The sequence below is a fragment of the Homarus americanus genome, unplaced genomic scaffold (assembly GCF_018991925.1).
Source record: "Homarus americanus isolate GMGI-L3 unplaced genomic scaffold, GMGI_Hamer_2.0 scaffold16894, whole genome shotgun sequence".
NCBI classification, from domain to species: domain Eukaryota; kingdom Metazoa; phylum Arthropoda; class Malacostraca; order Decapoda; family Nephropidae; genus Homarus; species Homarus americanus.
In genome coordinates, this window is record NW_024746541.1 from 5,371,861 (window position 1) to 5,398,221 (window position 26,361).

A 26,361-nucleotide genomic window follows, 5' to 3' on the forward strand; every position below is an offset into this window, starting at 1 on the left:
AGTTGGTAACTTAGCTGTTGTTGTCATATCCTTGGTGTGTTTTTTCACCACCAATTTGGTCGTCGTAGGTGAAGTAGGTGAGGTAGGTGAGGTAGGTGAAGTAGGTAAGATAGGTAAGGTAGGTGAAGTAGGTGAAGGAGGTAAGATAGCTAAGGTAGGTAAGGTAGATGAATTGGGTGAAGTAGTTGAAGTAGGTGAGGTAGGTGATGTAGGTGAGGTAGGTGAAGTAGGTGAGGTAGGTGAAGTAGGTGAGGGAGGTGAAGTAGGTGAGGGAGGTGAAGTAGGTGAAGTAGGTGCGGTAGGTGAAGTAGGTGAAGTAGGTGAGGTAGGTGAAGTAGGTGAGGTAGGTGAGGTAGGTGAGGTGAGGGAGGTGAAGTGCAGGTGAAGCAGGTGCGGTAGGTAATGCAGGGGTAAGGTAGGTGAAGTAGGTGAAGAGGTAAGATAGGTAAGGTAGGTGAAGTGAGGTGAAGCGAGGTGAAGCAGGTGGAGGTAGGTGATGAGGGTGAGGTAGGTGAAGCAGGTGAGGGGAGGTGAAGAGGTAGAAGAGGTGGGTAGGTAATGTAGGTAAGGTAGGTGAAGTAGGTGAAGTAGGTAAGATAGGTGAAGTAGGTGAAGTAGGTGAAGTAGTTAAAGTAGGTGAGGTAGGTGAAGTAGGTGAGGTAGGTGATGCAGGTGAAGTAGGTGAAGTAGGTGAAGTAGGTGAGGTAGGTGATGCAGGTGAAGTAGGTGAAGTAGGTAAGATAGGCAAAGTAGGTAAGGTAAGTGAAGTAGGTGAAGTAGTTGAAGTAGGTGAGGTAGGTGAAGTAGGTGAAGTAGGTGAGGTAGGTGAGGTAGGTGAAGTAGGTGAAGTAGGTAAGACAGGCAAAAGCAGGTAAGGCAAGGAAGAGGTGAAGAAGGAAGTAGGTGAGGTAGGTGAAGTAGGTGGGAGGTAGGTGAAGCGAGGTGAGGTAGGTGATGCAGGTGAAGCTAGGTGAAGTAGGTAAGATAGATAAGGTAGGTGGATAGGTGAGGTGGTGGGTACAGGTGAAGCAGGTGAGGTAGGTGAGGTAGGTGAAGTAGGTGAAGTAGGTAAGATAGGCAAAGTAGGTAAGGTAAGTGAAGTAGGTGAAGTAGTTGAAGTAGGTGAGGTAGGTGAAGTAGGTGAGGTAGGTGAAGTAGGCGAGGTAGGTGATGCAGGTGAAGTAGGTAAGATAGGTAAGGTAGGTGAATTAGGTGAAGTAGTTAAAGTAGGTGAGGTAGGTGAAGTAGGTGAGGTAGGTGATGCAGGTGAAGTAGGTGAAGTAGGTAAGATAGATAAGGTAGGTGAAGTAGGTGAGGTAGGTGAACAGGGGGAGGTAGGTGGGCGAGGAGGTGAGGTGACAGGAAGTAGGTGAAGTAGGTGAAGTAGGTGAAGAGGGTGAGGTAGGTGAGGTAGGTGAAGCAGGTGAGGCAGGTGAAGTAGGTGAGGCAGGGTGATTAAGGAGAAGAGGGTGGTTTATAAGAAGAAGAGGTGAAGCAGGTGGAGGTAGGTGGAGGGTAGGTGAAGAGGTAAGAATAGGTGATAGCTGACATAAGAAGTTATAAGGCAGATAAGGTAGGTGAAGTAGGAGGTGAGGTATTATAGGTGAGGTAGGTGAAGCAGGTGAGGTAGTGAAGCAGGAGGTAGGTGGGGTTTAGGCAGCGAGGTAGGTGAAGTAGGTGAGGTAGGTGAAGTAGGTGAGGTAGGTGATGCGGGTGAAGTAGGTGAAGTAGGTAAGATAGATAAGGTAGGTGAAGTAGGTGAGGTAGGTGAAGTAGGTGAAGTAGGTGAGGTAGGTGAGGTAGGTGATGCAGGTGAAGTAGGTGAGGTAGGTGATGCAGGTGAAGTAGGTGAGGTAGGTGATAGACAAGGCAGGAAGCGAGGTGAGGCAGGTGAAGCAGGTGAAGCAGGTGAGGCAGGTGAAGCAGGTGAGGTAGGTGATGCAGGGGTGAAGAGGTGGAAGCAGGTAGTTTATAGGGTAAGATAGATAAGGTAGGTGAAGTAGGTGAGGTAGGTGAAGTAGGTGAAGTAGGTGAGGTAGGTGAAGTAGGTGAGGTAGGTGATGCAGGTGAAGTAGGTGAAGTAGGTGAAGTAGGTAAGATAGATAAGGTAGGTGAAGTAGGTGAGGTAGGTGATGCAGGTGAAGTAGGTGAAGTAGGTGAAGTGGGTAAGGTAGGTGAAGTAGGTGAAGTAGGTGAGATATGTGAAGTAGGTGAGATAGGTGAAGTAGGTAAGGTAGGTGAGGTAGGTTAGGAAGGTGAGGAAGGTGATGTAGGTGAGGTAGGTGAGGTAGGTGAAGTAGGTGAAGTAGGTGAGAATGGTGAGGAAGGTAATGTAGGGGAGGTAGGTGAGTTAGGTGAAGTAGGTGAGGTAGGTGAAGTAGGTGAGGTAGGTGATAAAGAGACGTGACACTCACCTCAGACTCTCCCACTTCTTCAGATCCTGGTATCTTGGCTTTGGCCCTGAGCTGTTCGTGGAAGTTTTGTAGTTCCTTCCTGAGGTCCTCTCCGCAGGGTGTCTCCTCAAGTTCCTCGTCGGTAAGGTTCTTGAATCCCAAGATGGCATTCATCTGCTCTCGGGGAGGACAACGGAACTCGCGGGTCTTCCTGGCAGCCACAGAGGACGGCAAGTCTGACTGCTTGATCTCAATGTACCGCCTTAGCTGATCTTGTTGGATCTGAAGGTTAAATTAACAGTTGCGTTACACTTTGTGAGTCAAACAGTAAGGCGGTCAGATTAGTGTGACAGAAAGAGACTAAGACTGCACCTTGTATGTGATTGGGTTGGTTCCTTCGCCTTCTTGGATTTATGTCATTACAATTTAATTAACTGGTGTAGAAGTTAGTTTAAATTATGTTTCTCACTGGAATACGAGTAATATAGAGTTGTGGACAAAAAGACTTCGGCAAGCAGGGAGGGAGTGCTGGTGAGATTTTCGTTTGACAGCACAAATTGATTTTTTATATCTAATTATGACGCATGCTTATCTTACACCAACACTGTGCGATAAATAACTCAATACGTAAAAGTTGAATGTTTGAGGAGACTTATCAACACCACCCTGATGCTACGGTACCAAGTCTCCGCCTACACCCCATCCCTCCCATTACACCCCCTCCCTTCCTGTCTGCCAACCTGCCGAATTCTTTTCGTCTACAACTGTACAGTACATATGGATACAGAAAGTATTTCTGTCTCTTCTTCCTTCACAGAAAAAATGGAACGAAGAAATAAAGATGGAAGGAAGTATAAAACATCTAAAGTGAGAGAAGAGAACAACCACCTAAAACGGGGATTCAGGCGACTGATGCAGGTTAGGCATCAGGTGTGAGCGTGCCACCAAACACTTGCCTCGCCCACGTAGTCTTGAGCGAAGGCAATGAGAGACTCAACACGATGACGCTTCTGCACATCGAGGAGGTGGTGCAGCACGTAACACAGCTGTAGCTTCACGCCCTCAGCGACCTCCATCGACAAAATACCTATACGGTTTTCGTCTTTACCCTCTGAAGTATATAACCATTAGCTGTAATATATTACCTTCATCCACTGAAACATACAGCAGTTAAATTAATACCTTTAATTTGTTCATCTTTATTATGCTGGTAAGATATAAATTTTATGGTTTATAGCATATGAGAGGACTGCGAGTCACCAAAATCCTCGTTGGTACAGAATACTACAGATAACTGGAATTCAGGTCTATAAACACTATCATATATAGCAGCAAAAAATACTAATCTTAAAAAGTTACAGTTCTTGTAACATGATTCATGTTAAACAAAACAAAATCCACGCTTTATGTCATTTTATAAACGAGATGAGGCAGTGTGGCGTTTGATCACCCCCACAGGCCCGCCACAACGCCTACCTGGCTCAAAGTCTGGGTCCCACGTCTGAGGGTCGATCATAAGGAGGAGTCGTTTGATATCGTCGTCCTGCAGGATGCCCACCAACAGCAGCTTGTCTACCAGTTTCAGCAGCGGCCTGTAACATACACACATACAGTACAAGTTATCACACAATCTGGTGTACTATTATTATTTCGTGTTGTTGTCTAAACGAGCTGTCTATACTAGCTAGGGGACCTGACGCTGCAGGGCTTGTTTATGAGAGGCAGCCCATAGCCTATTGCGTGACTACACTCCATCAACTACACAATCATCTATACCCCCAGTATAAGAAAGCAATATTTCAAGTCTCTAGGTTTCATGGTTTTGTTGCTATGGCGCTGACTGACTGACTGACCGTCTCACACACACACAATCTCTCTTTTATGAATTTTTATACAAAATGTTCTCATAAATCAAGTTATATATCTCAGTAACATTTGATTTGCCACTGAACCAAATCTCAATGTCCTCTGATTGGCCAGTGAGAGAAAGTCTTAATGCCTTCTGATTGGCCAGTCAGCCAAGTCTCGAGGGGACGTAAAGACAAATCTATGTAACAACAGTCTTAATCACTTACACAAAAAGATTTTCGTTGCTGCCGCCGATGGAATCTCTGTTGTGGATCTGATTGGTCTTGACGGCTTCTGCGAGGGCATTCATGACGAACTCTCTGGCTACGTCGAGTGGGAAGTAAGGTGAGGAGAGCCCCTTGATGGTCTCTATGTTGGTGCTGGACACGTGAGTGGAATGGATGGAGATAGTCTCGGGGTTTACCAGATGACTAAAGTAGGCAGGAATAAGCAGGGAGGGTAGACGGGTAGGGCAGGCGGGTGGGTTGACGGGTACGTGAGTGGGTGGGTGGGTGGGTGGTCGAGGGTAGGATCAAGTTGAAAGTGGTTGGTATGGCATGCAGGTAATGGATTCCAGAGAGAAACGATGAGTGAGAAAATATGGAGAGAAAAATATTGTTGTTCCGGCGACGTTTAGAATCAAAGTGGTGGCGGTGGTGGAGCAGTTGCAGGAGACCAAGCGTTGGGGTGGAGTGGAGGGTGGTATGGCCAAGCAGGGCACACGAGGCCAAAACAATGTAAGAAAAAAGTAAAAAAATATATAAATACACGTAACAGAGAACAGAAACATGACGTAAATAAGTTGAATTTTGCCCGATGTGGTAAAAATGGTCAGAGTTGGCGCTTTACTTTACGACATACAGAACAAATCAACATATAAAACAAGAGAACATAAATGATAATTATAAATAAACAACTAACTAGGTTAAAAAAAACTAACATACATTAGAATCACAAAACTACGTGGAAATTTATCGTTAGTTAAATGTTAGTCAATCTTAAACATTAATTCAACATTATAAAAAACAATAACAGTTTTACATAAACCTGCCAGGTGAGAAACAACACCTGTGTCATGAGAGTGGCGACCTGCTACCTCCACACCTCTAATTGTGCCGTTTTTTTAAGTATCAACTGCACGCAAAGGTCAATCAAGTGTTGTAAGTTGATCAAAACTTATAGAAAAGTTGAAGGCTGGAGAGTAGCAAGTCGCTGTTTTACCTGAACGCTCATTAAGTTTAGCTAAGATTATAATAGCCACTGAGTCTCTCTTCTTATACTAAATAAATTAAAACCGGGTTGTAGTATACGACTAACTTAACCCAAACTTTATGTTTAAACAAGAACCTTAGTGTCTTCTGTTGGAGAAAAATGTAGAGATAAACCAGCTGAGTGGAGTGTGTAAAACAACAACATATCTGGCTAAATTTAAGTTTTGCATGGCTCCAGTGACCTACAACAGCAGTGTATGATAAGATGGCACCACTATTAACACATACGTGATATCAGACATAGACATGACGGGACGGACGGACTCGGTGTGGATGGCGGACATGGAGTTGCCCATTCCTTCCTCAGAGTAGATTTCCTTCAGCTCGCTGCTCAGCGGCACGATGAACTCGTTGTGGGTGACCTCCCTGTACACGATACATATTCAATAACAAACGAGAAACTGCTTCTACAACAGTAGAGTAATATTCAACAAGTGTCGATTACTAGAACACCAGTAGAAAACTGTGAAGACTTACATTGTGTTAGCAAAGCTCTCAAGATGCAACGCTATCAGGAGGTTGTAGAAGCCCATTCGGAGAGGGCCAGACATGTACTCGCTCTGCATGGCATACAGCAATTGTTTCTGGTCGACGTGAGAACAGAGGGTGTGGGCGGCGCGGTAATTGCTCTGATAGCACACGGCGCAGTACAGAGCAAGTGTGTGAGAGTGGAAGCTCAGTAACTTGTCGTATTCGATCAATTCGAGGATGTCGATGCATCGATCCTCCTCAGGGATGTGGAGGGCGAGCATCGGCACGGAGTCCTCAGCCAGCATGGACCAGCCGCGGATGTCAGAGAGTTTGAGGGCGTGAATTCTGAGTGACGTGTTGGGTACCCGTGACCACTGGTAAGGCTGTAACACAACAACACACAGAACATGTGAGGCAATCCTACTATTTAAAATATATCTTGAGTATATACAGCATACTCGGGGTTTAAGGGGGCAGGCCAGAGCATACATGTCATAAATTTAACAAATGGGTATACTCAGAGCACGTTTAGCATACTCCCAGCGTGTGGGCATACCTTAAGTATCTGGACTTTGAGGCGGGGGGGCATCTGGGGCACGACATGTTTATCACTGTTCTGGAGGACGGCCGCACTCAGGGGCAGCGTGTTGGGGGTACGACCCAACTCGATCTGCAGCACCTCCTTGCTGGTAGGCTCCAGGAACACCCCAGGGAAGAGCTTGGTGCCGGGCTCCATGCGGTACTTGTGTCGCGTGTCCTTGCCGTCACACTGCAGCGTGATGAAGCCCGTCGAAGTGTCGATGAAGCAACCGATGAACATGCCCTGAGAGGCACCCTTACTGCCTGTGTCTGACGTCACCTCCGCATGCAGCTCGTCAGCGCGGAACATGTAACAGCTGTGACGCTCCACGCTGTAAAGGTACACAACAATTATACAGTTTCATTCTACAAACTGTACATCAGTTGAGTTGGATAGTACAAAAAGGGATATTAGTAAAGGGATGGACAAGGAACTACCTGTGAGGACGATACTTAACTCAGAGGAAAGAATTACTTGAGGTCCATTAGATCAGCACCTGAGGCAGCAACACCACTGGCCTATACAATACAATCACATGATATTTCCAATAAGTAAACAACTAGAGCACCCCACGTCGGTGATCAAGGTTTACTAACTAGTACGACTGACACAATAAAACATGTAACATCGTTTATTATATAACAACTTGTACTCACGCATTCTGGATGTGTCCCTCCTCGGTGTACTCTTGCACGATGACGGAGCGCACTTTGCTCTGGTCGAAGGCGGTGTCGTGGATATGGTACTGCGTGGTGACCCAACCTATGTAGACGTGGGCGGGGTCCTGACCGGGAAAGATCCTCACACCATAGAAGTATTCGTTCATCAGCTTGAGGCACTCAGGATCAAATAGCTCCTCCTCCCGCAGCTCCTCCGTGGCACCCTGCCGATATAGATCAGTTATTCCCGCCACTATCTACAGCACCCCAACTCATGTTATATTCATTCTAAATGTGGGCCAATGACGCAGAAACAAATTATTACTGTACATAGATTATAAAAGCCTCTATTTTCGGTGAAAGTTTATCGTGAGTTGGGGTCAGTGTAGATGAGCCAACTGTACCTGTCTCTCAGGAATAGCTGGAGGCACCAACTTGGTCTCTATGCCCTGAGAGAGCCTGACGGAGGGAGAACGGTTCTTCCTGCCGGGGCGAGGCACTTCCAAGCTGTTGGAAGAGGGCTCTGGGGTGCGGCCTTTACTTCTGGAGCGGTCAGCACTCGCCTCACGCTTTTTACTGAAGAACCTGCGAGGGAGAACCATGAGTCATCCCCAGGTTCACCGCCTCGTCCCTCAACAGGCAACTGATAATAACTATATTTCACTATACACACCATTATTTGATTCTGGATTCTATTAGCAAGTTAGTAAGAAACTGTTCATTATCCAGTAGTACTTATAGAGATAAGTCCAATTGGAAAATGAATTAAGAATACGCATCACCAACAACACTGAACATCTTCGGCCACCACCACTGTAGCAATACCAGAACATTAATAAAATATAGAAGTAAACACAGATTCCAGAAGTAAATAAATATAATGCCAAGTTGATAAAGAGTGTGAGGAGGACTGAGCCGCTGGTCCAGCCTCATGATTAAGGGAACACAAGTTGCTCACCATGTCTACAAGAGTCAAGCCACCATATGTACACTGAGAAACATGTAAAGCTTGTATATACATATACATATATATATATATATATATATATATATATATATATATATATATATATATATATATATATATATATATATATATATATATATATATATATATACACATATATACACACATATACATATATATATATATATATATATATATATATATATATATATATATATATATATATATATATATATATATATATATATATATATATATATATATATGTGTATATACATATATATATATATATATATATATATATATATATATATATATATATATATATATATATATATATATATATATATATATACATGTGTGTGTATGTATGTATGAATGTATGTATGTATGTACGTACATCTATCCATACGGAATAAACATTAAAAAAAATGCAGTGCAGCTTGGAACGCTGCCAAACAACAATGGTAAAATAGGATCATACAAAATAGAAAAGGTTTCTTGTCCCATAAAATGTTGATAACTGCAGGAGAGCAGTAGCAGGGCGCGTCCAGCCAGGTGCCCGAGAGCAGCGTGACCCGCCAACCCCTGCTGACCACAACACACACACCCGCACTCTCAACCTTAACTGCTCCTCCCTCCCTTTAACTTATGGCAACTTTAACTGTCTGTCAAAAGAGTGAAAATCATACCGAAAATGGAACATTCACTACAATAAAAATTGATAAAATGCCGACAACAACATTAATTTGTAACATTAAAAGCTGTCATTCGTTAAATAGGGAGCCGGAGATCTTGATTAGCTGGTTAATGTTACAATCAAGGGTGTTTATATGTACAGTATATATATATATATATATATATATATATATATATATATATATATATACAGTATATATATATATATATATATATATATATATATATATATATATATATATATATATATATATATATATATATATATATATATATATATATATATATATATATATATATATATATATATATATAATTACAGCGACCTTTGGAGTTGGCCTTTATAGGATCATATTAGACATACAGTACTTAAGAACAGATGAATAATTACATGATACAGTGCTGTATAACTTGTCTAGTTACTTTTGTGGAAAGTGTTGCGAACAGTGGGAGGCTGTACAGTAAATGTGACGGAAAAGGCAAGAGAACGAGTGTGGTGACGAGGCGCCAGGTGCCCCTGGCTGCCCCAAGCGCTAGGTGCCCCTGGCTTCCCATGACACAGGTGCCCCGGGCTTCCTAGGACACTAAGCGCTCCTGGCTGCCCCGGGCGCTAGGTGACCCTTGGCTACCCAGGACACAGGTGCCCCGGGCTTCCTAGGACACTAAGCGCCCTTGGCTGCCCCTAGCTGCCCAGGACACTAGGTGCCCCAGGCTGACCTGGACGCTAGGTGCCCCTGGCTTCCCTGGACAATAGGTGTTCGTGGCTGCCCAGGACACTAGGTGTTCCTAATTGCCCAGGACACTAGGTGCTCCTGGCTGCCTGGGGCACTAAGTGCTTAAGGCGCGTGGTGCCGCTGGTTGTCGCGGGCACCGCGTGGCTGGTGCAGGGGTGTGGGCGTGAAGAAAATATAGGCGTGCTGTTACATGAAGTAAAGGTGACGCATTAGTACCTGGCAGCCATGACGGCGGTCACGGCGGTGTGGAACTGTCTGCTCAGTCCAGCCGGCGGAGGGAACACGACAAGGTCAGTGAGGGATCCAACTCCACCCTTGCCCACCCTATTAAGCCAAACTGTTAAACTGGTCCCCATGAGTAGACATCATGCAACAACAATCCATATTTCCAGTATATCATGTGATAAGGAAGCGTAATGACTTGACGGAGGCAGCAGTAGACGGCCCCCCGGTGCTCTCGTCGGCGGGGGTCCCATACTGCAACCAGTCACTCACCTGCTCTTGAACCTGAGGCGCCGTTCCGTCAGGTCCTCACGTATCAGGTCCATGCTTGCAAGAGAGACACTCAGTTGCAGTAGAACATCGCCCATAAGTTAATGACTCTGCACTTCAGATTTAAACGAATATTACTGACTTCCAAAATACATTTTGCGGATGTTCTACATGTATTGTGGAAATCCGTGTTTAGTAAGTGACAAACACTGGGGGGATATTGTGAGTGATAGATATATGGCGCCTAGCAGTTAGTAGAATAGTGTCAAAAGCTCTCTCACACTAGTTGGTCAGGAAGTTTTGTTTGTGTTCATCTGGGGAAGGAAGGCGGAGTCTTAGTGATACGAGCGCCTCGCCGCTCGCCTCACCTCGCCACCCTCACCTCACCACACTTACCTGAAGGGCGACTTGCCACGCTTCTTCCTCTCTGCTGGTTCCGGTGTCGCCTCCTGGGTGTCGGCCTGCACCTCCGCCGTCAGTGTACCTGAACGAGGCTCACTATGTAAGTCATGAGTATATGTGGGGCTGAAATCTTAACATAAATAATATATAAAAAGAGAGAGGGAGAGTGAAGACATATATAGGTGAGCAGGTGTTATCATCAATAAGTACTTGGAACTATGTAACGATAAAGATACAGGGAGGAAACCCTGTATGTATGTAGACGGTGCTTAAGACGAGTCGCTCAGGACAAAGGTGGGGTGTGTGTATATGTACAGACGTATAGATACGTACCAGGTTCAGGTGTAGTCTTCTCAACAGGGGCGGTCTTCCTGGCGATGCCCTCGTCAGCCTCCACACCCTCCTCGTTGCTGTAATGCAGCTCTGTTGGAGACCAAAAATTGGCACCATCATCACTATGGCCGGTATAAAGCTATACATATGTTGTTGTAATAATAATAATAATAATAATAATAATAAATATTATTATTATTTATTCAGTGAAATTATGGTACAGATTTACAATATATATATATATATATATATATATATATATATATATATATATATATATATATATATATATATATATATATATATATATATATATATATATATATATATATATATATATATATATATACAAACTATGCAGGTATCAGTTCAGCATGGATATACTCCTGCTGCCATATGGCATCACAAAAAATATGACCTAGTTCCAGGTTGCTAATCTGACTTTCTGCCTCATTTACACACAATTGCAGGGTCTCAATTGTTTCTTTTACTTTGACAACACAACATATTGTCATGTCGAGGCATAACCTGGTAGTATAATGTTTGTAAACTAGGCGTTTTGGTTATTTTGAGTCCCAGGCAACAGTTATTTTGGCAAGTTTAGGGAGATTTTCGTGTATATATTGATGTAATACTTATGTAAGAATATTCTAGAATGTATGGTATCATTTTTGTTATAATTTACTTCTTATTGTAAGCCTTGATCAGAATAGAACGTTCTAGAACCTCCTAGGCGTCTCTGGGTTGTGCTAGCAGCTAGGGTGTTCTGGGATCGTCTGCTGATGAGGTATACAGTATAAGCGGCAGTGTGCGGCTGACCGCACCTCGGCGAGGCAAGGTCTTCTCTGCTCCCGAGGTACGACGTGAACCTGACGATGAGGGTGACCTGTGACCAGGCGAAGGTCGTAAGACTGTATCCACTCACATGCCCTTACCCAAGCAACTAAACCTCCTTGTCCTAAGGAAGTTGTTTGACTCCTTAGGAATCAGGGAGGTGACAAGGGTCGTCCGCAGACCTTATGGTCACCTTCGCGGATTGGGGACAGGCCCAGCAAATAGCAAACATTACAGAAATTAAAGGGATCAAGATACAAGTGGAAGCTCACACAAAGGATAACTTGGTGTTGGGAGTCATCTCCCATACCGAGATAGAACTCCTTGAAAAAGAAGAGTTGGCCCAGCTGATCGAGACCTGTTCTCAATAGTACGAAAGCTCACCAGCATAACTGCACTGGCTGGTTACCCAAAGAATCTACCAAGCACCGTTTTGCTGGGATGGGAAAACATCCCAGGAAGACCGTATGAGAGAAAACCCACAAGGTGCTATAAATGCCAGAGGTATGGCCATCTGGCAGGGAAGTGTCGAGCTCGGGAGGTCTGTTGCAATTGCGGGACACCCAGGCACCAGCACACCAACTGCTCGGCGGCCGCCAAGAAATGCGCAGCTTATGGTGGCCCTCACTCCTCCTCCGACCGGGAGTGTCCCAGGTGAAGGGAGGAGTGTAGGGTGGCTAAGCTGCGAAACGAGAATAAAATGGGCTACAAGGAGGCTCTTCTTGTAGTGAAGACCGAAGAAAAGAAGAATCAAGACCCCAACAAGACCACAGAAGAGAAGCCAGAATTAAACATGAGAGAAGAAAAGACAAACAAGCCAAAAAGCCAGAAACAGTAACATTAAAATTATCAGCGTTTTTAGACCTTTTCGAGTATATACCAGAACAAGACCAAGAAGAAAAATGGAAATTGAAAAGCAAAAAGAACAAAAGGAAGAGCTTCAAAGAAAACGACTTAGGAAAAAAAACAGCTTCGACCGAAATAGCCGAAAGGCGAAGTGCCCAGTAATCTCCAAACAAGCCCAAGCTGACTCAGTCAGTCGATTGTTTCTGCTGAGTATCAAGATCAAGCCTAGTAGGTAGTAGGACAACTGAAGATAATTGTTGTGCAAGTATTGGGGAATTGTTGTAAGCAATTTAAAAGTGAAAAGACTAAGGAATTGTACACTGGTAGTGTGCTGACTACATATTCGAAGTAAGTCCAGCTTACCCTATGAACAGTGTTGTGAAGAATTAGTGACTATTAAAGAGGCCTACAGTGCACAAGTGTGTTTCTGTGATCTGGTGAAAATCTACTTGCCTGTTGTTTGTCTGTACACTGATACCAATCGTAGGGAAATTACTGGCGGGACAGTCAGTGGTAATTCGATGACACTTAAGAGATATCTACTGCTTCTGTACATACGACCCTGGCCGTTGGTAACCAGTGGTGGAAGCTGGGTAAGCGGTGAAAGGAGGGTCATAACAATACTTACTATATATCGTTTCTCACTAGTGATTTTTTGTTTAGTTTTTGTATTTATTTATTATTAATATTATTATTATTATTGTCATTATTATTATATTTTATCGCCCCCTGGTGGGATAATCCCGTAAAAAAAAAACCGGTGCACGTAGGCCGTAAGAGTATACAGTAAGGTTCCTATGTACCTAGACAATGCAGGTAAACAACGGTAATCAGTAAAGCAATTTGACAAAAATAAAATAACTCATAGATACTTTTATTAGGATATAAAACATGACGCCTTGTGTGACGAACAGGACCTGAGGGAGGCAACGTCTCTCAGTCAGGGACACAGACGAGTAAACACTGTTATGGTTTGTGCCTTCCAAGACAATTGATTAGTTATTCCTTATGGCGTATGATACTACCATACTCTGTTAGTTCAACAGATGCTTTTGTATAAATTATTTGTTTACATTTATAATACTGTATGTTAGGATGATTATTCATATTGTTTTAATGTTTTCAACATTTTAGTAAAGTACAGCTCATGAATTTAATCGACAGCATTAACAAATTTATACAAAATAGAATATTAGAGAAAAGGAAGATGGTACCAGCAGTGTCCTTCATGGAGTGCTCTCTCTCGCGTGGTGTCGCTTTGTAAATATTGTAAATGGCGTCCTTGGAGAAATTTTGGTTTGAAAGTGACCATATTTCTTGGAGCTAAAAGCAGGACATACCAAAAATCATGAAAGAAAAACCCAACAATCCATACACCAAAACCGATTACTGTATAGTTATACTTGACCCAAAACCAAAACAATGGACGAGTTGTCGGTTCTGAGTAAACACAAAAAATATACTTTGCCACGTTCGTAGAGTGATACGGTATGAATAATGTGTAATAAAAGTTTAAAGTCCTGCTATAATAGTCGAGATAAGTTTATTTCTCTAGAAACAGGGCCGCCATTTGCAATGACGTCACCAGTTTCCCCGCAGACGACGTTCTCCAACAAACTCACTGCTGCAGTCGGAGGTAGTACAAAGGATGGCCTCTTCAGACCCCAAATGCCACGTTCAGGTAAGTTTTACGGGTGTTTTTTATGGTCTACGTCATGGACATTTCATAAGTGAAGAAATGTGCCGCAAAGAGCAGATTATGGACATAAAAACTCCTATGTTCACACCAGCTCAGTTGTCATGTATTCCTTCCTAGTACTTTTTTTTTCAGTGCATTTACAGAGTATATCAGTACTAGATGGAGATACAAGTCAATTTAAAAGTAATGACACTGTCTGGACTTTGTTTTGAGAATGCATTAGGTTATATCATCACTTATATTAATTAATGGGTGAAATTTTACTTTAACTACCATAAGTATTTGGAATGTTTTGATTCGTGTTAGGCTATATTGGGTAAATATAAAGTTTTGGTCATCCCTGTACTTAGACATGCAGACTATGTTTTTTTTTCTGAACGATTTTGAGCTTTATTTATGTCGGAAATCACTAGTTTTGAGTTACTACCCCCCCCTTACCGGTGTATGTTAAGCCTTATAACTTGTAATATAACTTATCATACCGAACCGAACCTAACCTAACCTAACCTAACCTAACATATGACCTGTATTTTCTTATGCCACTGAAAAATGTTTTGCGACAGAAACCCCGTAGAGATAATGTGTCTTATTGTTTAAAGTACTTAATCCCATAGTTAGAATCTTAAGGTTCCCCAGATGACCAAAACCAAAATAATACCAATATTGTTTGGAATGTTTATACTATGAAATTTGTAGTATGGGCAGCTAATATCCATTAAATTAGTTAATGTGCTTAGTAATGTTTATATATTCAATATAGCCTTACTGTGTTGCACAGTAAAGCACAATTAATTATCGAATAATATTTATTTACAGAGCCGATCAGCCGAGATGGTTGGACAACTACTTCCAGGGTTCATCAAGGCAGAGGAAAGAAATTTACCAAAAGTAGATGTCTTTATGATTGTAGAGTCTTATCAAGAATTCGGCCATCCAGCTATGAAGCACGTTAAATTACATCTGTCATCTGAGCATCTCAAGCCCATCCCCTGGCCATGGTCGTCCCTAGTCCTCCCACAACATTAAATATAGACATCGGTGACGAAAACTTACATTTTCCAGACATGAAATAGAGAACAGTGATGAAAACTTCCACGTTGGAGTTATCGGTCTTTTGCATCATTTTGGCATCCAGCAAGTAAACACACACGGTGATACTTTTTTTTTTACGGGGATTAGCCCACCCGGGCACAGGTAATGACCCACATCAGGGTCTGGGGGGCGCTGGTGGTAGAAGCGGTACCGCTCTTGCCTTGCAAGCGAAATGTCACGGGTTTGATTCCCGGGCCGGTGGAAAAGTTGTTTGGACATACTTCCTACCCCCAATTGGTCCCTGTTTACCTAGCAGTAAGTAGGTACCTGTTGTAAATCGAAAGTTGCGAATTCGTATTCAGGGAAAGTTGTAAAGTTGTTGGAGCTTCCTATAACTTGATGACAAAAAAAATATTGACTCTTCAGGCTTCTACGCCCTTGACCCTTCAGGCTTCTACGCTCTTAACTCATGAGCCATAAAGGCAAGCATGAACTTAGCATGCTTCCCTGTTGGGCGCTGTAAATGCTTCTGCGCTTCACCTTACATAGGATGTAGGGGATGCCCAATAAAAAAAAGAAAAAGAAATCAGGGCCGGGGGGCGAAAATATAATATATAATAATATCTATTAATATTATTACAACAATTAATCAAATTAATAGCAAATTAATAACAATAAAAATAAAATAATAACAAAATGATAACCATAAATAAATACAAAATCGAAAAAAATAAATCAAGAGTGAGAAATTATATACATTATATATGTTGTGTTGTCCAGGTAAGAGAAAAAATTGAGACCCTGCAATTGTGCGTAAATGAGGCAGAAAGTTAGATCAGTAACCTGGGACTTGGTCACAATTTTCGTGATGCCATGTGGCAGCAGGGTCTACCATTAGACAACACATTATGCTTCCAATATCTTCCCAGGCGGTAGTACCTCCCTGTTTGGTAGCTGCCTATCTACCTACTTGAGCAGTAATCTACTTAAACCTAAAAATAAGGTATGGCTGTGTACATCAACATTGTATATGGCCAAAGTCCTGTATTCCTGCTGGTAACAACACATACACCACAGCTGGCTACCTCTAGGGTCCTGCTCGGCGGCTCGAGCCAACCTATGACGTCACAACCAATTACAGAGCTTTTCGCAGTCACGTGACTTTTTAGCTACTTTAACCATTATGTTTTACATGTTTTGGCCCAATTTATTAAAAAATATCATTACCATAGTGAGTTTAAGCGTTTTCTTTACCCGCTGACCTGCCATCTTACGAAAAAATTCCGACAGACAACTCGTCCATTGTACATGACAATGGTATTTGCCTATTTACCTTCTAATGCTCGTACTTTTCACTGGATAAGATTTGTTTTGACATCTCCGGAGTTGATCTTAGCATATTGTAGGATTCCAGCCAGGTTTGCTTGAAGTTAACTTTCGTGACTAGTAAGGCTTTGAGGGATGGGGCTTTGAGTTGTGAATTTTCAAATGTCCACAGTTTGTTGATTTGTGAGAAAACACATTCGGTAGATGAATTTGTTCCAGGAAGACAGAGAATGAACTGAACCAATTTTAACATGTGGTGGTGAGTAATATCTCTGTCTTTAAAGTGAGTTAACATTTCTACCCAACGCTGGTCTGTAAATAACTTAGCTGCATTCCACCCTGACACTTTTTCCTCAGAAATATAAATTGTGACATAGCAAAACTCGTCAAATATCTCGGTATCAAACTTTGAATCATAGAATTTCTTTTCTGCAGCAACATCAATTATTTCTTAACGTCTTGCCATTTTGGTATTTGCTTTAATGAGGCCCACTGCTTCCCACTGGCATCAATACTGAACACATGTGTCATACAAATCTGTAACTGTTTTCTTCAATGCAGTTGAGTCAGTTAATCCATCTTCTTCAAGTTTGTTTGCTAGAACCCTCACTAAATGCGGCAAAAATACTTTGTCTTTCTTGAATTGAAGATTTTGCTTCAAACCATTGATTACGATCATATCTTCTACTGCTGTTGTATCTTCGTCTTCAATCTTTGAGATGACTTGATGGAAGGTGGCTGACTGACTATGCACAAAGTCGAGCCAGACTTCTGCACAATGCTTCTCAAAACAAATCTTTAGCACAACAGGACATTTTAAACCGGGAAACATTCTAACAATTCTCTCACCTGTAGGCATTAGTGCTAACCATCTTGTTTTACTGTACCCCAGCAGCTGTTTATATTCATTTCCACAAAATTGCAGAAATCCTTCAAGTCTTCTTCTCTAACTGCATACAAGTAGAAATATGAATATATCTTAACAATAACTGTTTCCACATCAACTGGCAAACAGTCGCAGGCAGTCTGCACACCACCATGTAAAATGTGGGCACAACAACCAATACCAATCAAATCTCTACCTAAGTAGGAATTAAATTTCCTAAAAGTGTTATTAACTCCTTTTCTTTGAGGTTCACCAAAATTACAGTTTGTATTATCACCGCAGAAAGCAACTAGTTTCTTGGGAAGATCATGTTCTTTGATAATACTGTATGTTAAATAGTTCACCACAATATCCGAAGATTCTCCAGCCTGAGACTGAAAGTCAATGAGTTTTACTTGAACACCTTCATAGGGAAGATTTTGGTGCTCCCATGGTTGCTTGTATCAGTTAATATTGCTACACAATGAGCATCCTTCAACTGTTTATCCAGTTCTGATAAGGCAAATTGTGCAAATACAATTGTAACACTTGTATCGCATTTCGTTCTGACACATCTAAAGTTTGGCTCAAAGCCTTTCTGGAAGATATTTAATGCACAGTCATTAGATCGGAAGCTTTGATTCTCTTTGATTGTATGGTAGACCCACAAACCCTCAACAGCAACCACCTCCAGATCCTCACTGCTAGACGATGCACTGACATCAGCAGCTTTTTGTTTCTGTGAGATCAGATGCTTAGCAATATCATTATCTCCACCATGTGCAATGCTAAACTCTCTGTTACATTTCATACACCATACATCACTTTCTGTCTTCGTATTTGAAAGAAAGGTTTTTTGACTGCAGGGAAGAATTAAAAGTACACTTTCGCTTGGGTATTTTCCCAACCAAAATGAAGAAAAAACTGTCCACTGAGGATTCAGTGGGCAGCATAGCCTACAGTTGCATTTTTCCGCCTGTTTTCGTAAATTTTCTTCTCTTGTTGGTAAACATTTTCAATGTTTGTACTTTATATATCAAGAATTATAACGTAATATATGATGTACAGAAACCACTGTGACATTGCAATGTACTTTTTATATCGGTAAAGGCCTTTATAAACGGCCACAAACAGAAGTTTACACTCATGTGAATGAAAACTATTAAATGTATTACGTAACATATGGCAAATTATGGCATCTATACATGCGGCCGAATCGAATCGAAGAATGCTAGTGACAGGGAGGAAGGAGGTTCAGGGGAAGAATAAAGGGAGGATTGGAGTGAATTTTAGGAGGAGAGAATAGGTGCAGTGGTTAAACACCGCTTGCGTGAGGGAGTATTAAGTTGGAGGCAGCAGCAACTCGCCCGGACGCGGCCAGGAGGCGACAGGACAGAGTCAGGCTAGCGTCAGGTCAAGCGTCAGGTGCGTGTTGGGTTGGGCCTTGTGTGGAGGAAATGTCTTGGTATTCTTCTTAGCTTGTTGTAGATTTTCTTCTAACTCTCCTCCTCTTCTTGCTCTCTTGAAGTGTCCATTCATTCGTGTTTGGGTCTTGTTGTTCGTCTTCCTCATGTCTTAAGTCCTCATAGGTGTGGAAGAAGTCGGAGACGGTGAGGTTGACCACGTGGGCTTCAGCTCCACGGGCCTCGTGGTGTTCTTGGTTCTGTGTGGCGGGTGTCTTTTCTTGAGTTTTCTTTTCTTGGGTTTTCTTTACTTGGTTTTTCTTTTCTGCTGGTTTTTCTTGTCTTGGGAGCGTACAGCAAGGAGGGCCTCTTTGTAGCTCAGTTTCTTGTCGAGTCGAGCCTTGGCTATCCTGCATTCCTCCTTCCATTTCGGGCAGGTCCGATCGGCGGAGTGTGGGCCGCCACAGGCAGCGCATTTTTTTACTGTGTTGGGGCAGACCGTGTAGCGGTGTCCGGGGCTGCCGCACAGGGAGCAGGTGTCCTCCTGCGCCTCACACTTGTTGACAGTGTGTCCGTAGTGCTGGCATTTGTAACAGCGTTTCGGTCTGCAGTAGGGCTTGACTGGCACAGTTACCCACGCCAGTTGAGCCTCCTTGGGTAAGGTTGTATGGTGTCCGATGAGGGCAGTGGTGTCGGACAGCTTCTTCACAACTTGGAGTTGCCCCTTGAGGAGCTCACTCAGCTCTGCTTGGTCCACGTGGGCAATTTCGGCGTGGGAGATTACTCCCAGCTTCAGGTTGTCCCACTTGTAGGCAATCATTTTAAATGGAATGCCGTTGATGTCTGGGATCTCCGCGAGCTGTACGGGCATACCGTTCTCGGCGAAGGTGATCTTGATGTCACCATGGAGCTTCAGTCGTTCCACCTTGGTGACCCCCACGATCTCATTAGTTTCAAAGAGCTTCTTGAGAACTAGGTGGTTTAATTTCTTGGGGCAGGTCGGCGTACCCGGACGTATCCGCGCCACGTTATCAAACTCGCGTTCATGGTGAGAGAGGGTTAGAGAGTGCGGACGGAACAGGACAGGAATTATATGAATATGGAGGGCTAAGTTGCCAAACATTACTTTTTGTGCCACTGCCAACCTCTCTCTCTCTCTGTTTCTCTCAAAAACTTTTCGAATTTCTTGTGTCAAAATTTAATATTTTCATTAATGAAGCGGGACATTTCGGGACAAATTCTGAAAATGGTGGAGTTGTGTGTGGGATTTATAATTTTGTAAGAGAGAGAGCCTTACAACAATTGGGAGGATAGATATTTGGGAGAAATTAGAGTCGAGTTGTGCTGTGTTGTGCTGAGTGGCTATGGCTAAGTTTTCTACTTGTAATTTGAGCTGTCATTGTATTCCTTTTCCTTAATATACTTTGTTTATCGTTGCCAGTGAATATTTAAACAATCTCATAGTATTTCTGAGTAAGGTAGAGAGAGGATAACTGTAGAGAGACTCCCCCTAGATGTCAAATAATGATGGCGGAAACTACCTTTATCACTGGGGAAGTAACTCGTGTGGAGCAATACAGTATATAAATTGTCTTTGAAGGCACAGACAGACATAAAGACACACTGCATGACCGTGACAAGTTAAGGAGCCGCTGTTGTTAGCAGAGGGACAGAGGAACGGCAGGAAAATGTAAATTTGATGTCAGGGAGAGAAGAAGAACGAGCCTTTGATATTGTCGGAAAACAAGGAACATAACTTTGATGTCGAGGAGAGAAGAGTGGACCTTACCCTTGATGTCGAAGAAGGGAAAGGTATGTAACTTTTTGGTCCAGAGAGAGAGAGAGAAAGAGAGAGAGAATAACATACCTTTGATGTCAGAGAGGGAGAAGCCGGTGTCGACGAGAGAGCTCTGGAAGGCTATGGAGGGCTGAACATCACCATGTTGAAGTCTGTGTTGTCGGTTCCTGACCTCCTGCCAGCGAACAGCCTTCTCCTCCTCACTGCCGGAGGTGAGAGGTTAAGTACTCGCTTAGTTACTCATTTTACAAACTAACTCTAAAAAGGCCTGACACTCGGTTACTCAAAGACCTGGACACACACACACACACACACATCAGGCCCCTTATAACACCATCTGTGAGGGAATTACTATACCACATCAGGCCCTCATAACACCACCTGTGAGGGAACTACTACACCACGTGATGCCCCTCATAACCTCCCTCATCTGTGAAGGAGTTACTACACAGCGTGTCTGCTGTTCTTTTTTTTTTACGGTGATTAGCCCACCCGGGGACAGGTCACTGACCCACATCGGGGCCTGGGGGGCGAAAATATAATAATAATAATAATAATAATAATAATAATAATAATAATAATAATAATAATAATAATAATAATAATAATAATAATAATAATAATAATAATAATAATAAAAATAATAATAAAGAAATACAAAAAATTAAGAAAAAAAAGATGAAAAGTGAGAAACAATATATGTATGTTGTGTTGTCAAAGTAAGAGAAACAATTGAGACCCTGCAATTGTGTGTAAATGGGGCAGATAGTCAGATGAGCAACCTGGGACTTGGTCACAATTTTCGTGATGCCATATGGCAGCAGGGTCTACCTTTAGACAACACATTATGCTTCCAATATCATCCCAGATGGTAGTACCTCCCTGTTTGGTAGCTGCCTATTACCTACTACCTACTGTTCAACACCTCAGCGCACAAGATTTACGTGACCTCCACTGTAAATATTAATCTGTCTTTTCACTGTATGTTCCTTTACCTTTCTCTAATGAAGGCTTTTGTTAAACCACCAATGTATGTAATAAGTCATTTATGTCCAATGTATATTTTTAACCTTCGGGCTGCAGAACTTTTTCAATAAACTGTTTATTATTATTATTATTATTATTATTATCACATACATACACACACACACACACACACACACACACACACACACACACACACACACATACACTCAGTTACTCACTCTCTAAATATCCGGTCACTCAGTTACTTACTCTATAAAGACCTGGTCACACACCACCGGCAGCGACACCCTCAGGAACTCCCAGTTGGCTTTCTCACATTGCTCGAACATCTTGGAGGCGATCTTGAGGCACGGCGGCGTCTCGGAACCGGCCGGGATACGCGTCACGTCGATGGTGGACTCCTGCAGCTCTTCGTTGTTCTCGAAGATGGGCTGGTCCTTGGTGTACCAATAGGTCACCGGCCTTTCCATGTTCCTGCAAAACCACCAACACTCACTACCCGCCCACAAAACCACCAACACTCATTACCCGCCCACAAAACCACCAACACTCATTACCCGCCCACAAAACCACCAACACTCATTACCCGCCCACAAAACCTAGGGTTCTAACTTTCGGGATCAGGATGCGTTAGGTATGTACTGCACCGTATGAACCATAATATACAAACACGTTAACAGACAAAAATGGAATTAAGGTCATATACAGACGACACAGTGAAGACTAAGTATTAAAGGGTAGCGAGTTTCTTAATATATCTGAGAAAATTAATATTATACGCAGTTTGTTACATCATGGACAAATAACTTACAACAATACTCACACGCAGAATGGCTCATAACCCTCCTGAAGACCGTAGGTGGTGAAAAATTTAAGCTGGTTGATGTCTTGGCCGAAGACAAGGTGAGCCTTCTGTCCTACGCCGAGGGTGCAGGCGGGGACGAAGGCCTCGCCATGCACGTCACTGAAGGCTGTCTCAGAGCCACTGGCGTCCATCATCAACTCTCCGTTGAGTGAAAAGCCTGAGAGGAGGGATGGAAGGAGGAGGGGGGGAGGGTGTATTAGTTATTGTTTTCTCATAAGACACAGGATCATCCTGTCCATAAAACTGCAGTGATCAGAAACTGTGTTCAATAGTGATACAAACAACACATTATGGCCATGATCTTATTTACTGTTATTCTTACTACCAAATGAACTACTGGCACGCCTATACGAGTGTCATAAGGTACAATGTAGTATATATATATATATATATATATATATATATATATATATATATATATATATATATATATATATATATATATATATATATATAATATATATATATATGCTGATAACCACAAGGAAAAAATAAAACACGAAGTGGTTATCAGCATATACCTAGATCACGCGCACCTACATTGATTTACTTGCATATATATATATATATATATATATATATATATATATATATATATATATATATATATATATATATATATATATATATATATATGTAATATATATATAGGTATAGGGCAAATTCGAATCTACATTTACTGAACTTGGAGTAAATAAATACTTTAAGCACCTTAGTCAAGCTCTACAAACTAATGATTAAAAAAATTTCAATACAGCCTTCACTACTTCACCATTTATTGAAACATTTAATCTCTTCTATCACGAGATTAATTTTTTATACAATATTTATTTTACTAAATGTTTGCCGAGTAAAATTATCCACAAAATCTTGAGAAGCTTGGAAGATGACATTAATTCTGACCTTCTGTAACCTGGCCAGACGTCCACTAATTTAAACTTCTTCATTTAGAAAATTAAAGTTTTCATATTCATCAGAAATACTGAAACTCTCTCGAGGAGTCATTTACACGTATCAATTTCTTAACTTTCATGAGTCTGAAAGAAACACTGACAGCGTTCTTCCCGCCGTCACGTACAGTTATGACTTCCAAGATTCTGCGTAATTTCACTTCTCAACCTTCACCTGCGTTAATTTCTGTCATGTGCTTCATATTCTTTACTGAAAATCTCAGGATTCTATGAATATACATTGAGTCTCTTCATATGGTGTCCACTGTGGCCATGTATAAATCTGTACACAAGAAGGAAAGAAAGTCAGGGAGGGAAAACTAATACAGAAGACAGCGGAGTCTCATGGAGCTTGGACTGGAGACTCATGATAAGGGTCAACCTACTCCGACTCTGGGTGGGAGAGAGACTGCGAAACACACATGCACAGAATAAAAATGGTGCTCTCAAGAATAACGAAAACAACAAAGAAACACAAACGCTGCTAATGCAACCGAGCAACAACAAAACACACATGCAGGAGTTATATAGTAACGCCTTAGCTCATTCAGTCTTCGAGTAAGGGATCATGATATTATCAACAGCAGACAGGTGCTGGGAAGGGTCGCTGGGGTCATTCTTTATCCGGGGTGTTGGTACTGTAAATATTTTGGGCTGAAAATTTGTTCATGTCATCCGGTTGTTGTGGCCTACTGGAGCAAACTTGCTCAATAAATGAACATGCGAAGCGATAAGGTCTTGTTTTCACTATTTGGGAAAACTATGAAGCCTAGCTGACCAGTTTGTGGCGTGGGAGTGAACGGCAAGCAGTAATAAAACGAAGGTATAAAACCAGGAATGGGAGCCGGCACCTCCATACCTGCTTCTTCCTGTAGCCCACAGCTGGGGACTGACTCCCTCGTGACACCACTGTGTTGACTCGGTTCCAGTAACAGAATATTAAAGTGAAATAATTATTATGCGATTAAGGGCTGCCACGTCAGTAGCCTTCTGGTGATCGTGTGTGTGGGCCAGGAAGAAACAGAGTAGGAGAACATTAAGGTGTTTACTGTCCTGGGCAAGCACCACCAAATGGTCATGGTAACCACTTGATGCTCTTTTCTTGCCCAGAATTCTGGCTACCCGCCTACGGCTACAGCTAAATGAAGCTAGTGATCAAACTCGCTACCTCAACGTCTACGACAGCCATCGAGGATTTTGTATCAATCACTCACTAATGGTTCTGTCGACAAGATCAAGGCACACGCCAACCACGTCTCCAACCAGCCACTTGTGGCCGTAGCTGTCCAACACGCCCGCAAAACACTTTTCTTCCTGTGTCACATACAAACTATTAGCAACAACTCAACACGGACACACATCTGCAACGTGACATTCTATAAACTGCAGCAGTCAATTCGTAAACACTAGCCAGTTAAAGGTGCGTAAACAGTGAAAATTTTACTCGTTAATTCAATTTAATGTTTGGAGTTGTGTGCTGCAATTTATCATGAGCTAATTACACGGGTCTGAAACACAACGCTGGGTTAGCGAAGTAGGAACTTATGTAGCTCCATAGCGGCTGATGCACGTCTGTTGCAGAGCTGTGAAGAACATAGAGACTTTAGCTGTTAGTGGAGGACTCCACAAGGTTGGCACACAGAGGGCTCCTAAACCGTTCCTGCAGGCACAGATGTAGAAGTACATTTATCGTTTATTATTTTATGGCTCTGTAGATATAAAGATATAGGTGTGTGAGTCGGTGTGATATGTCAGAGGAGACATGTTCTGTGAGCGCCCGTGTGGTGGTGGTGATGGTGGTGGGGAGAGACAGAGGAGGAGAGACACAAGAACCAACTTACTGATGGTCTTGTCATGTTGGTCCAGCATTACCCCCACAACGTCGCCCGGCTGGGCGAGTCGTCCATAAGGCTCCGTCGTGCCCATGTGATGCTTCATGTGCTTTAAAAATACGGGGGGGGGAGTTACTGCCACACACCACAACTTGCACTCTACTAAACCTCCTTCTCTCATCTTCACCAACAATGACTTACGTCCGAGAGTCGCACAAGAGCGCTCCTGTGCTTATACAGTATTACCTGTGACCAGACACTGACGCAGCTGCACCCTGTTTCCTGGCCGAACCCCTGATAGTCCATTACAGGCAATAATCTTTGAACACTTAGATATTTTAAGCCTAAATTAATAAATAACAATCAGAATGTACAATAACGCTTCCCTTGTCTGTAATGTGATGTGATGTGCCATGCTCACTGGTCCCCAAGAGCATGTCACTTGTCAACTCCCAGGCTTAGCGGGAGTAAGTCGACCTTTACTTCTGTGGTTGATTACTTTCATTACTCTAAACAACAGAACTCCGTTTCATGTTTCTATATAAAATGTGCCTGATGATTAACACCTTAATTCCTAACAGTAAAGGTTTAATAGGGCTGCATCTGACCTTACTGCCCCCTGAGGACAAGAGGGTCACAGTGACACGCTTAACATCACTCAAGACTCGATTATAACATTAAGAGAGACACTTAATGGTTAATAGCGTGGTTATGACTACACTGACATGTGAAGGACTTCCCTAATGTGTTATACTGTAGTGTGTTGGCACTAAGATATTTGTTGTAATATTAATACAATATTTACCACTATAACACTCCTCTTGATAACAAAGAAGTGAAAGTAAAAAGTTTTCTTAATGAACAAAACTTTCTAAATCTCTCCAGATATTTTGAAAAATATTCGACACATCTTCAAAAATCTTCAGGGAAAAACCTTAAATTACAGTTTTATTATTATACCACCTAGTTTATATATTAATTAACACATTTGTAAGCCATCAATAATGTTATCTTTCAGTGTTCTTATATATGGTAATGTTTTCAAATGATCAAGTTAATCCTGAGTATTATCTTT

At 42.2% G+C, this 26,361-nt stretch overlaps 1 protein-coding gene across 1 annotated transcript in view; it reads right to left on the reverse strand.

Moving 5' to 3' along the window:
- Positions 1–26,361, reverse strand: part of LOC121879297 (ryanodine receptor-like) — a gene marked incomplete at its 5' end in the record, with an annotated part of 109,180 nt that overhangs the window by 75,386 nt on the left and 7,433 nt on the right. Inside the window, 17 exon segments of the mRNA XM_042385894.1 lie at positions 2,415–2,675; positions 3,350–3,504; positions 3,870–3,985; positions 4,469–4,672; positions 5,741–5,878; positions 5,990–6,366; positions 6,540–6,894; positions 7,220–7,446; positions 7,627–7,807; positions 9,839–9,877; positions 10,118–10,171; positions 10,511–10,598; positions 10,850–10,939; positions 20,722–20,855; positions 21,889–22,113; positions 22,463–22,661; positions 24,669–24,768. Coding sequence (XP_042241828.1) covers positions 2,415–2,675; positions 3,350–3,504; positions 3,870–3,985; positions 4,469–4,672; positions 5,741–5,878; positions 5,990–6,366; positions 6,540–6,894; positions 7,220–7,446; positions 7,627–7,807; positions 9,839–9,877; positions 10,118–10,171; positions 10,511–10,598; positions 10,850–10,939; positions 20,722–20,855; positions 21,889–22,113; positions 22,463–22,661; positions 24,669–24,768 — 2,943 coding nt within the window.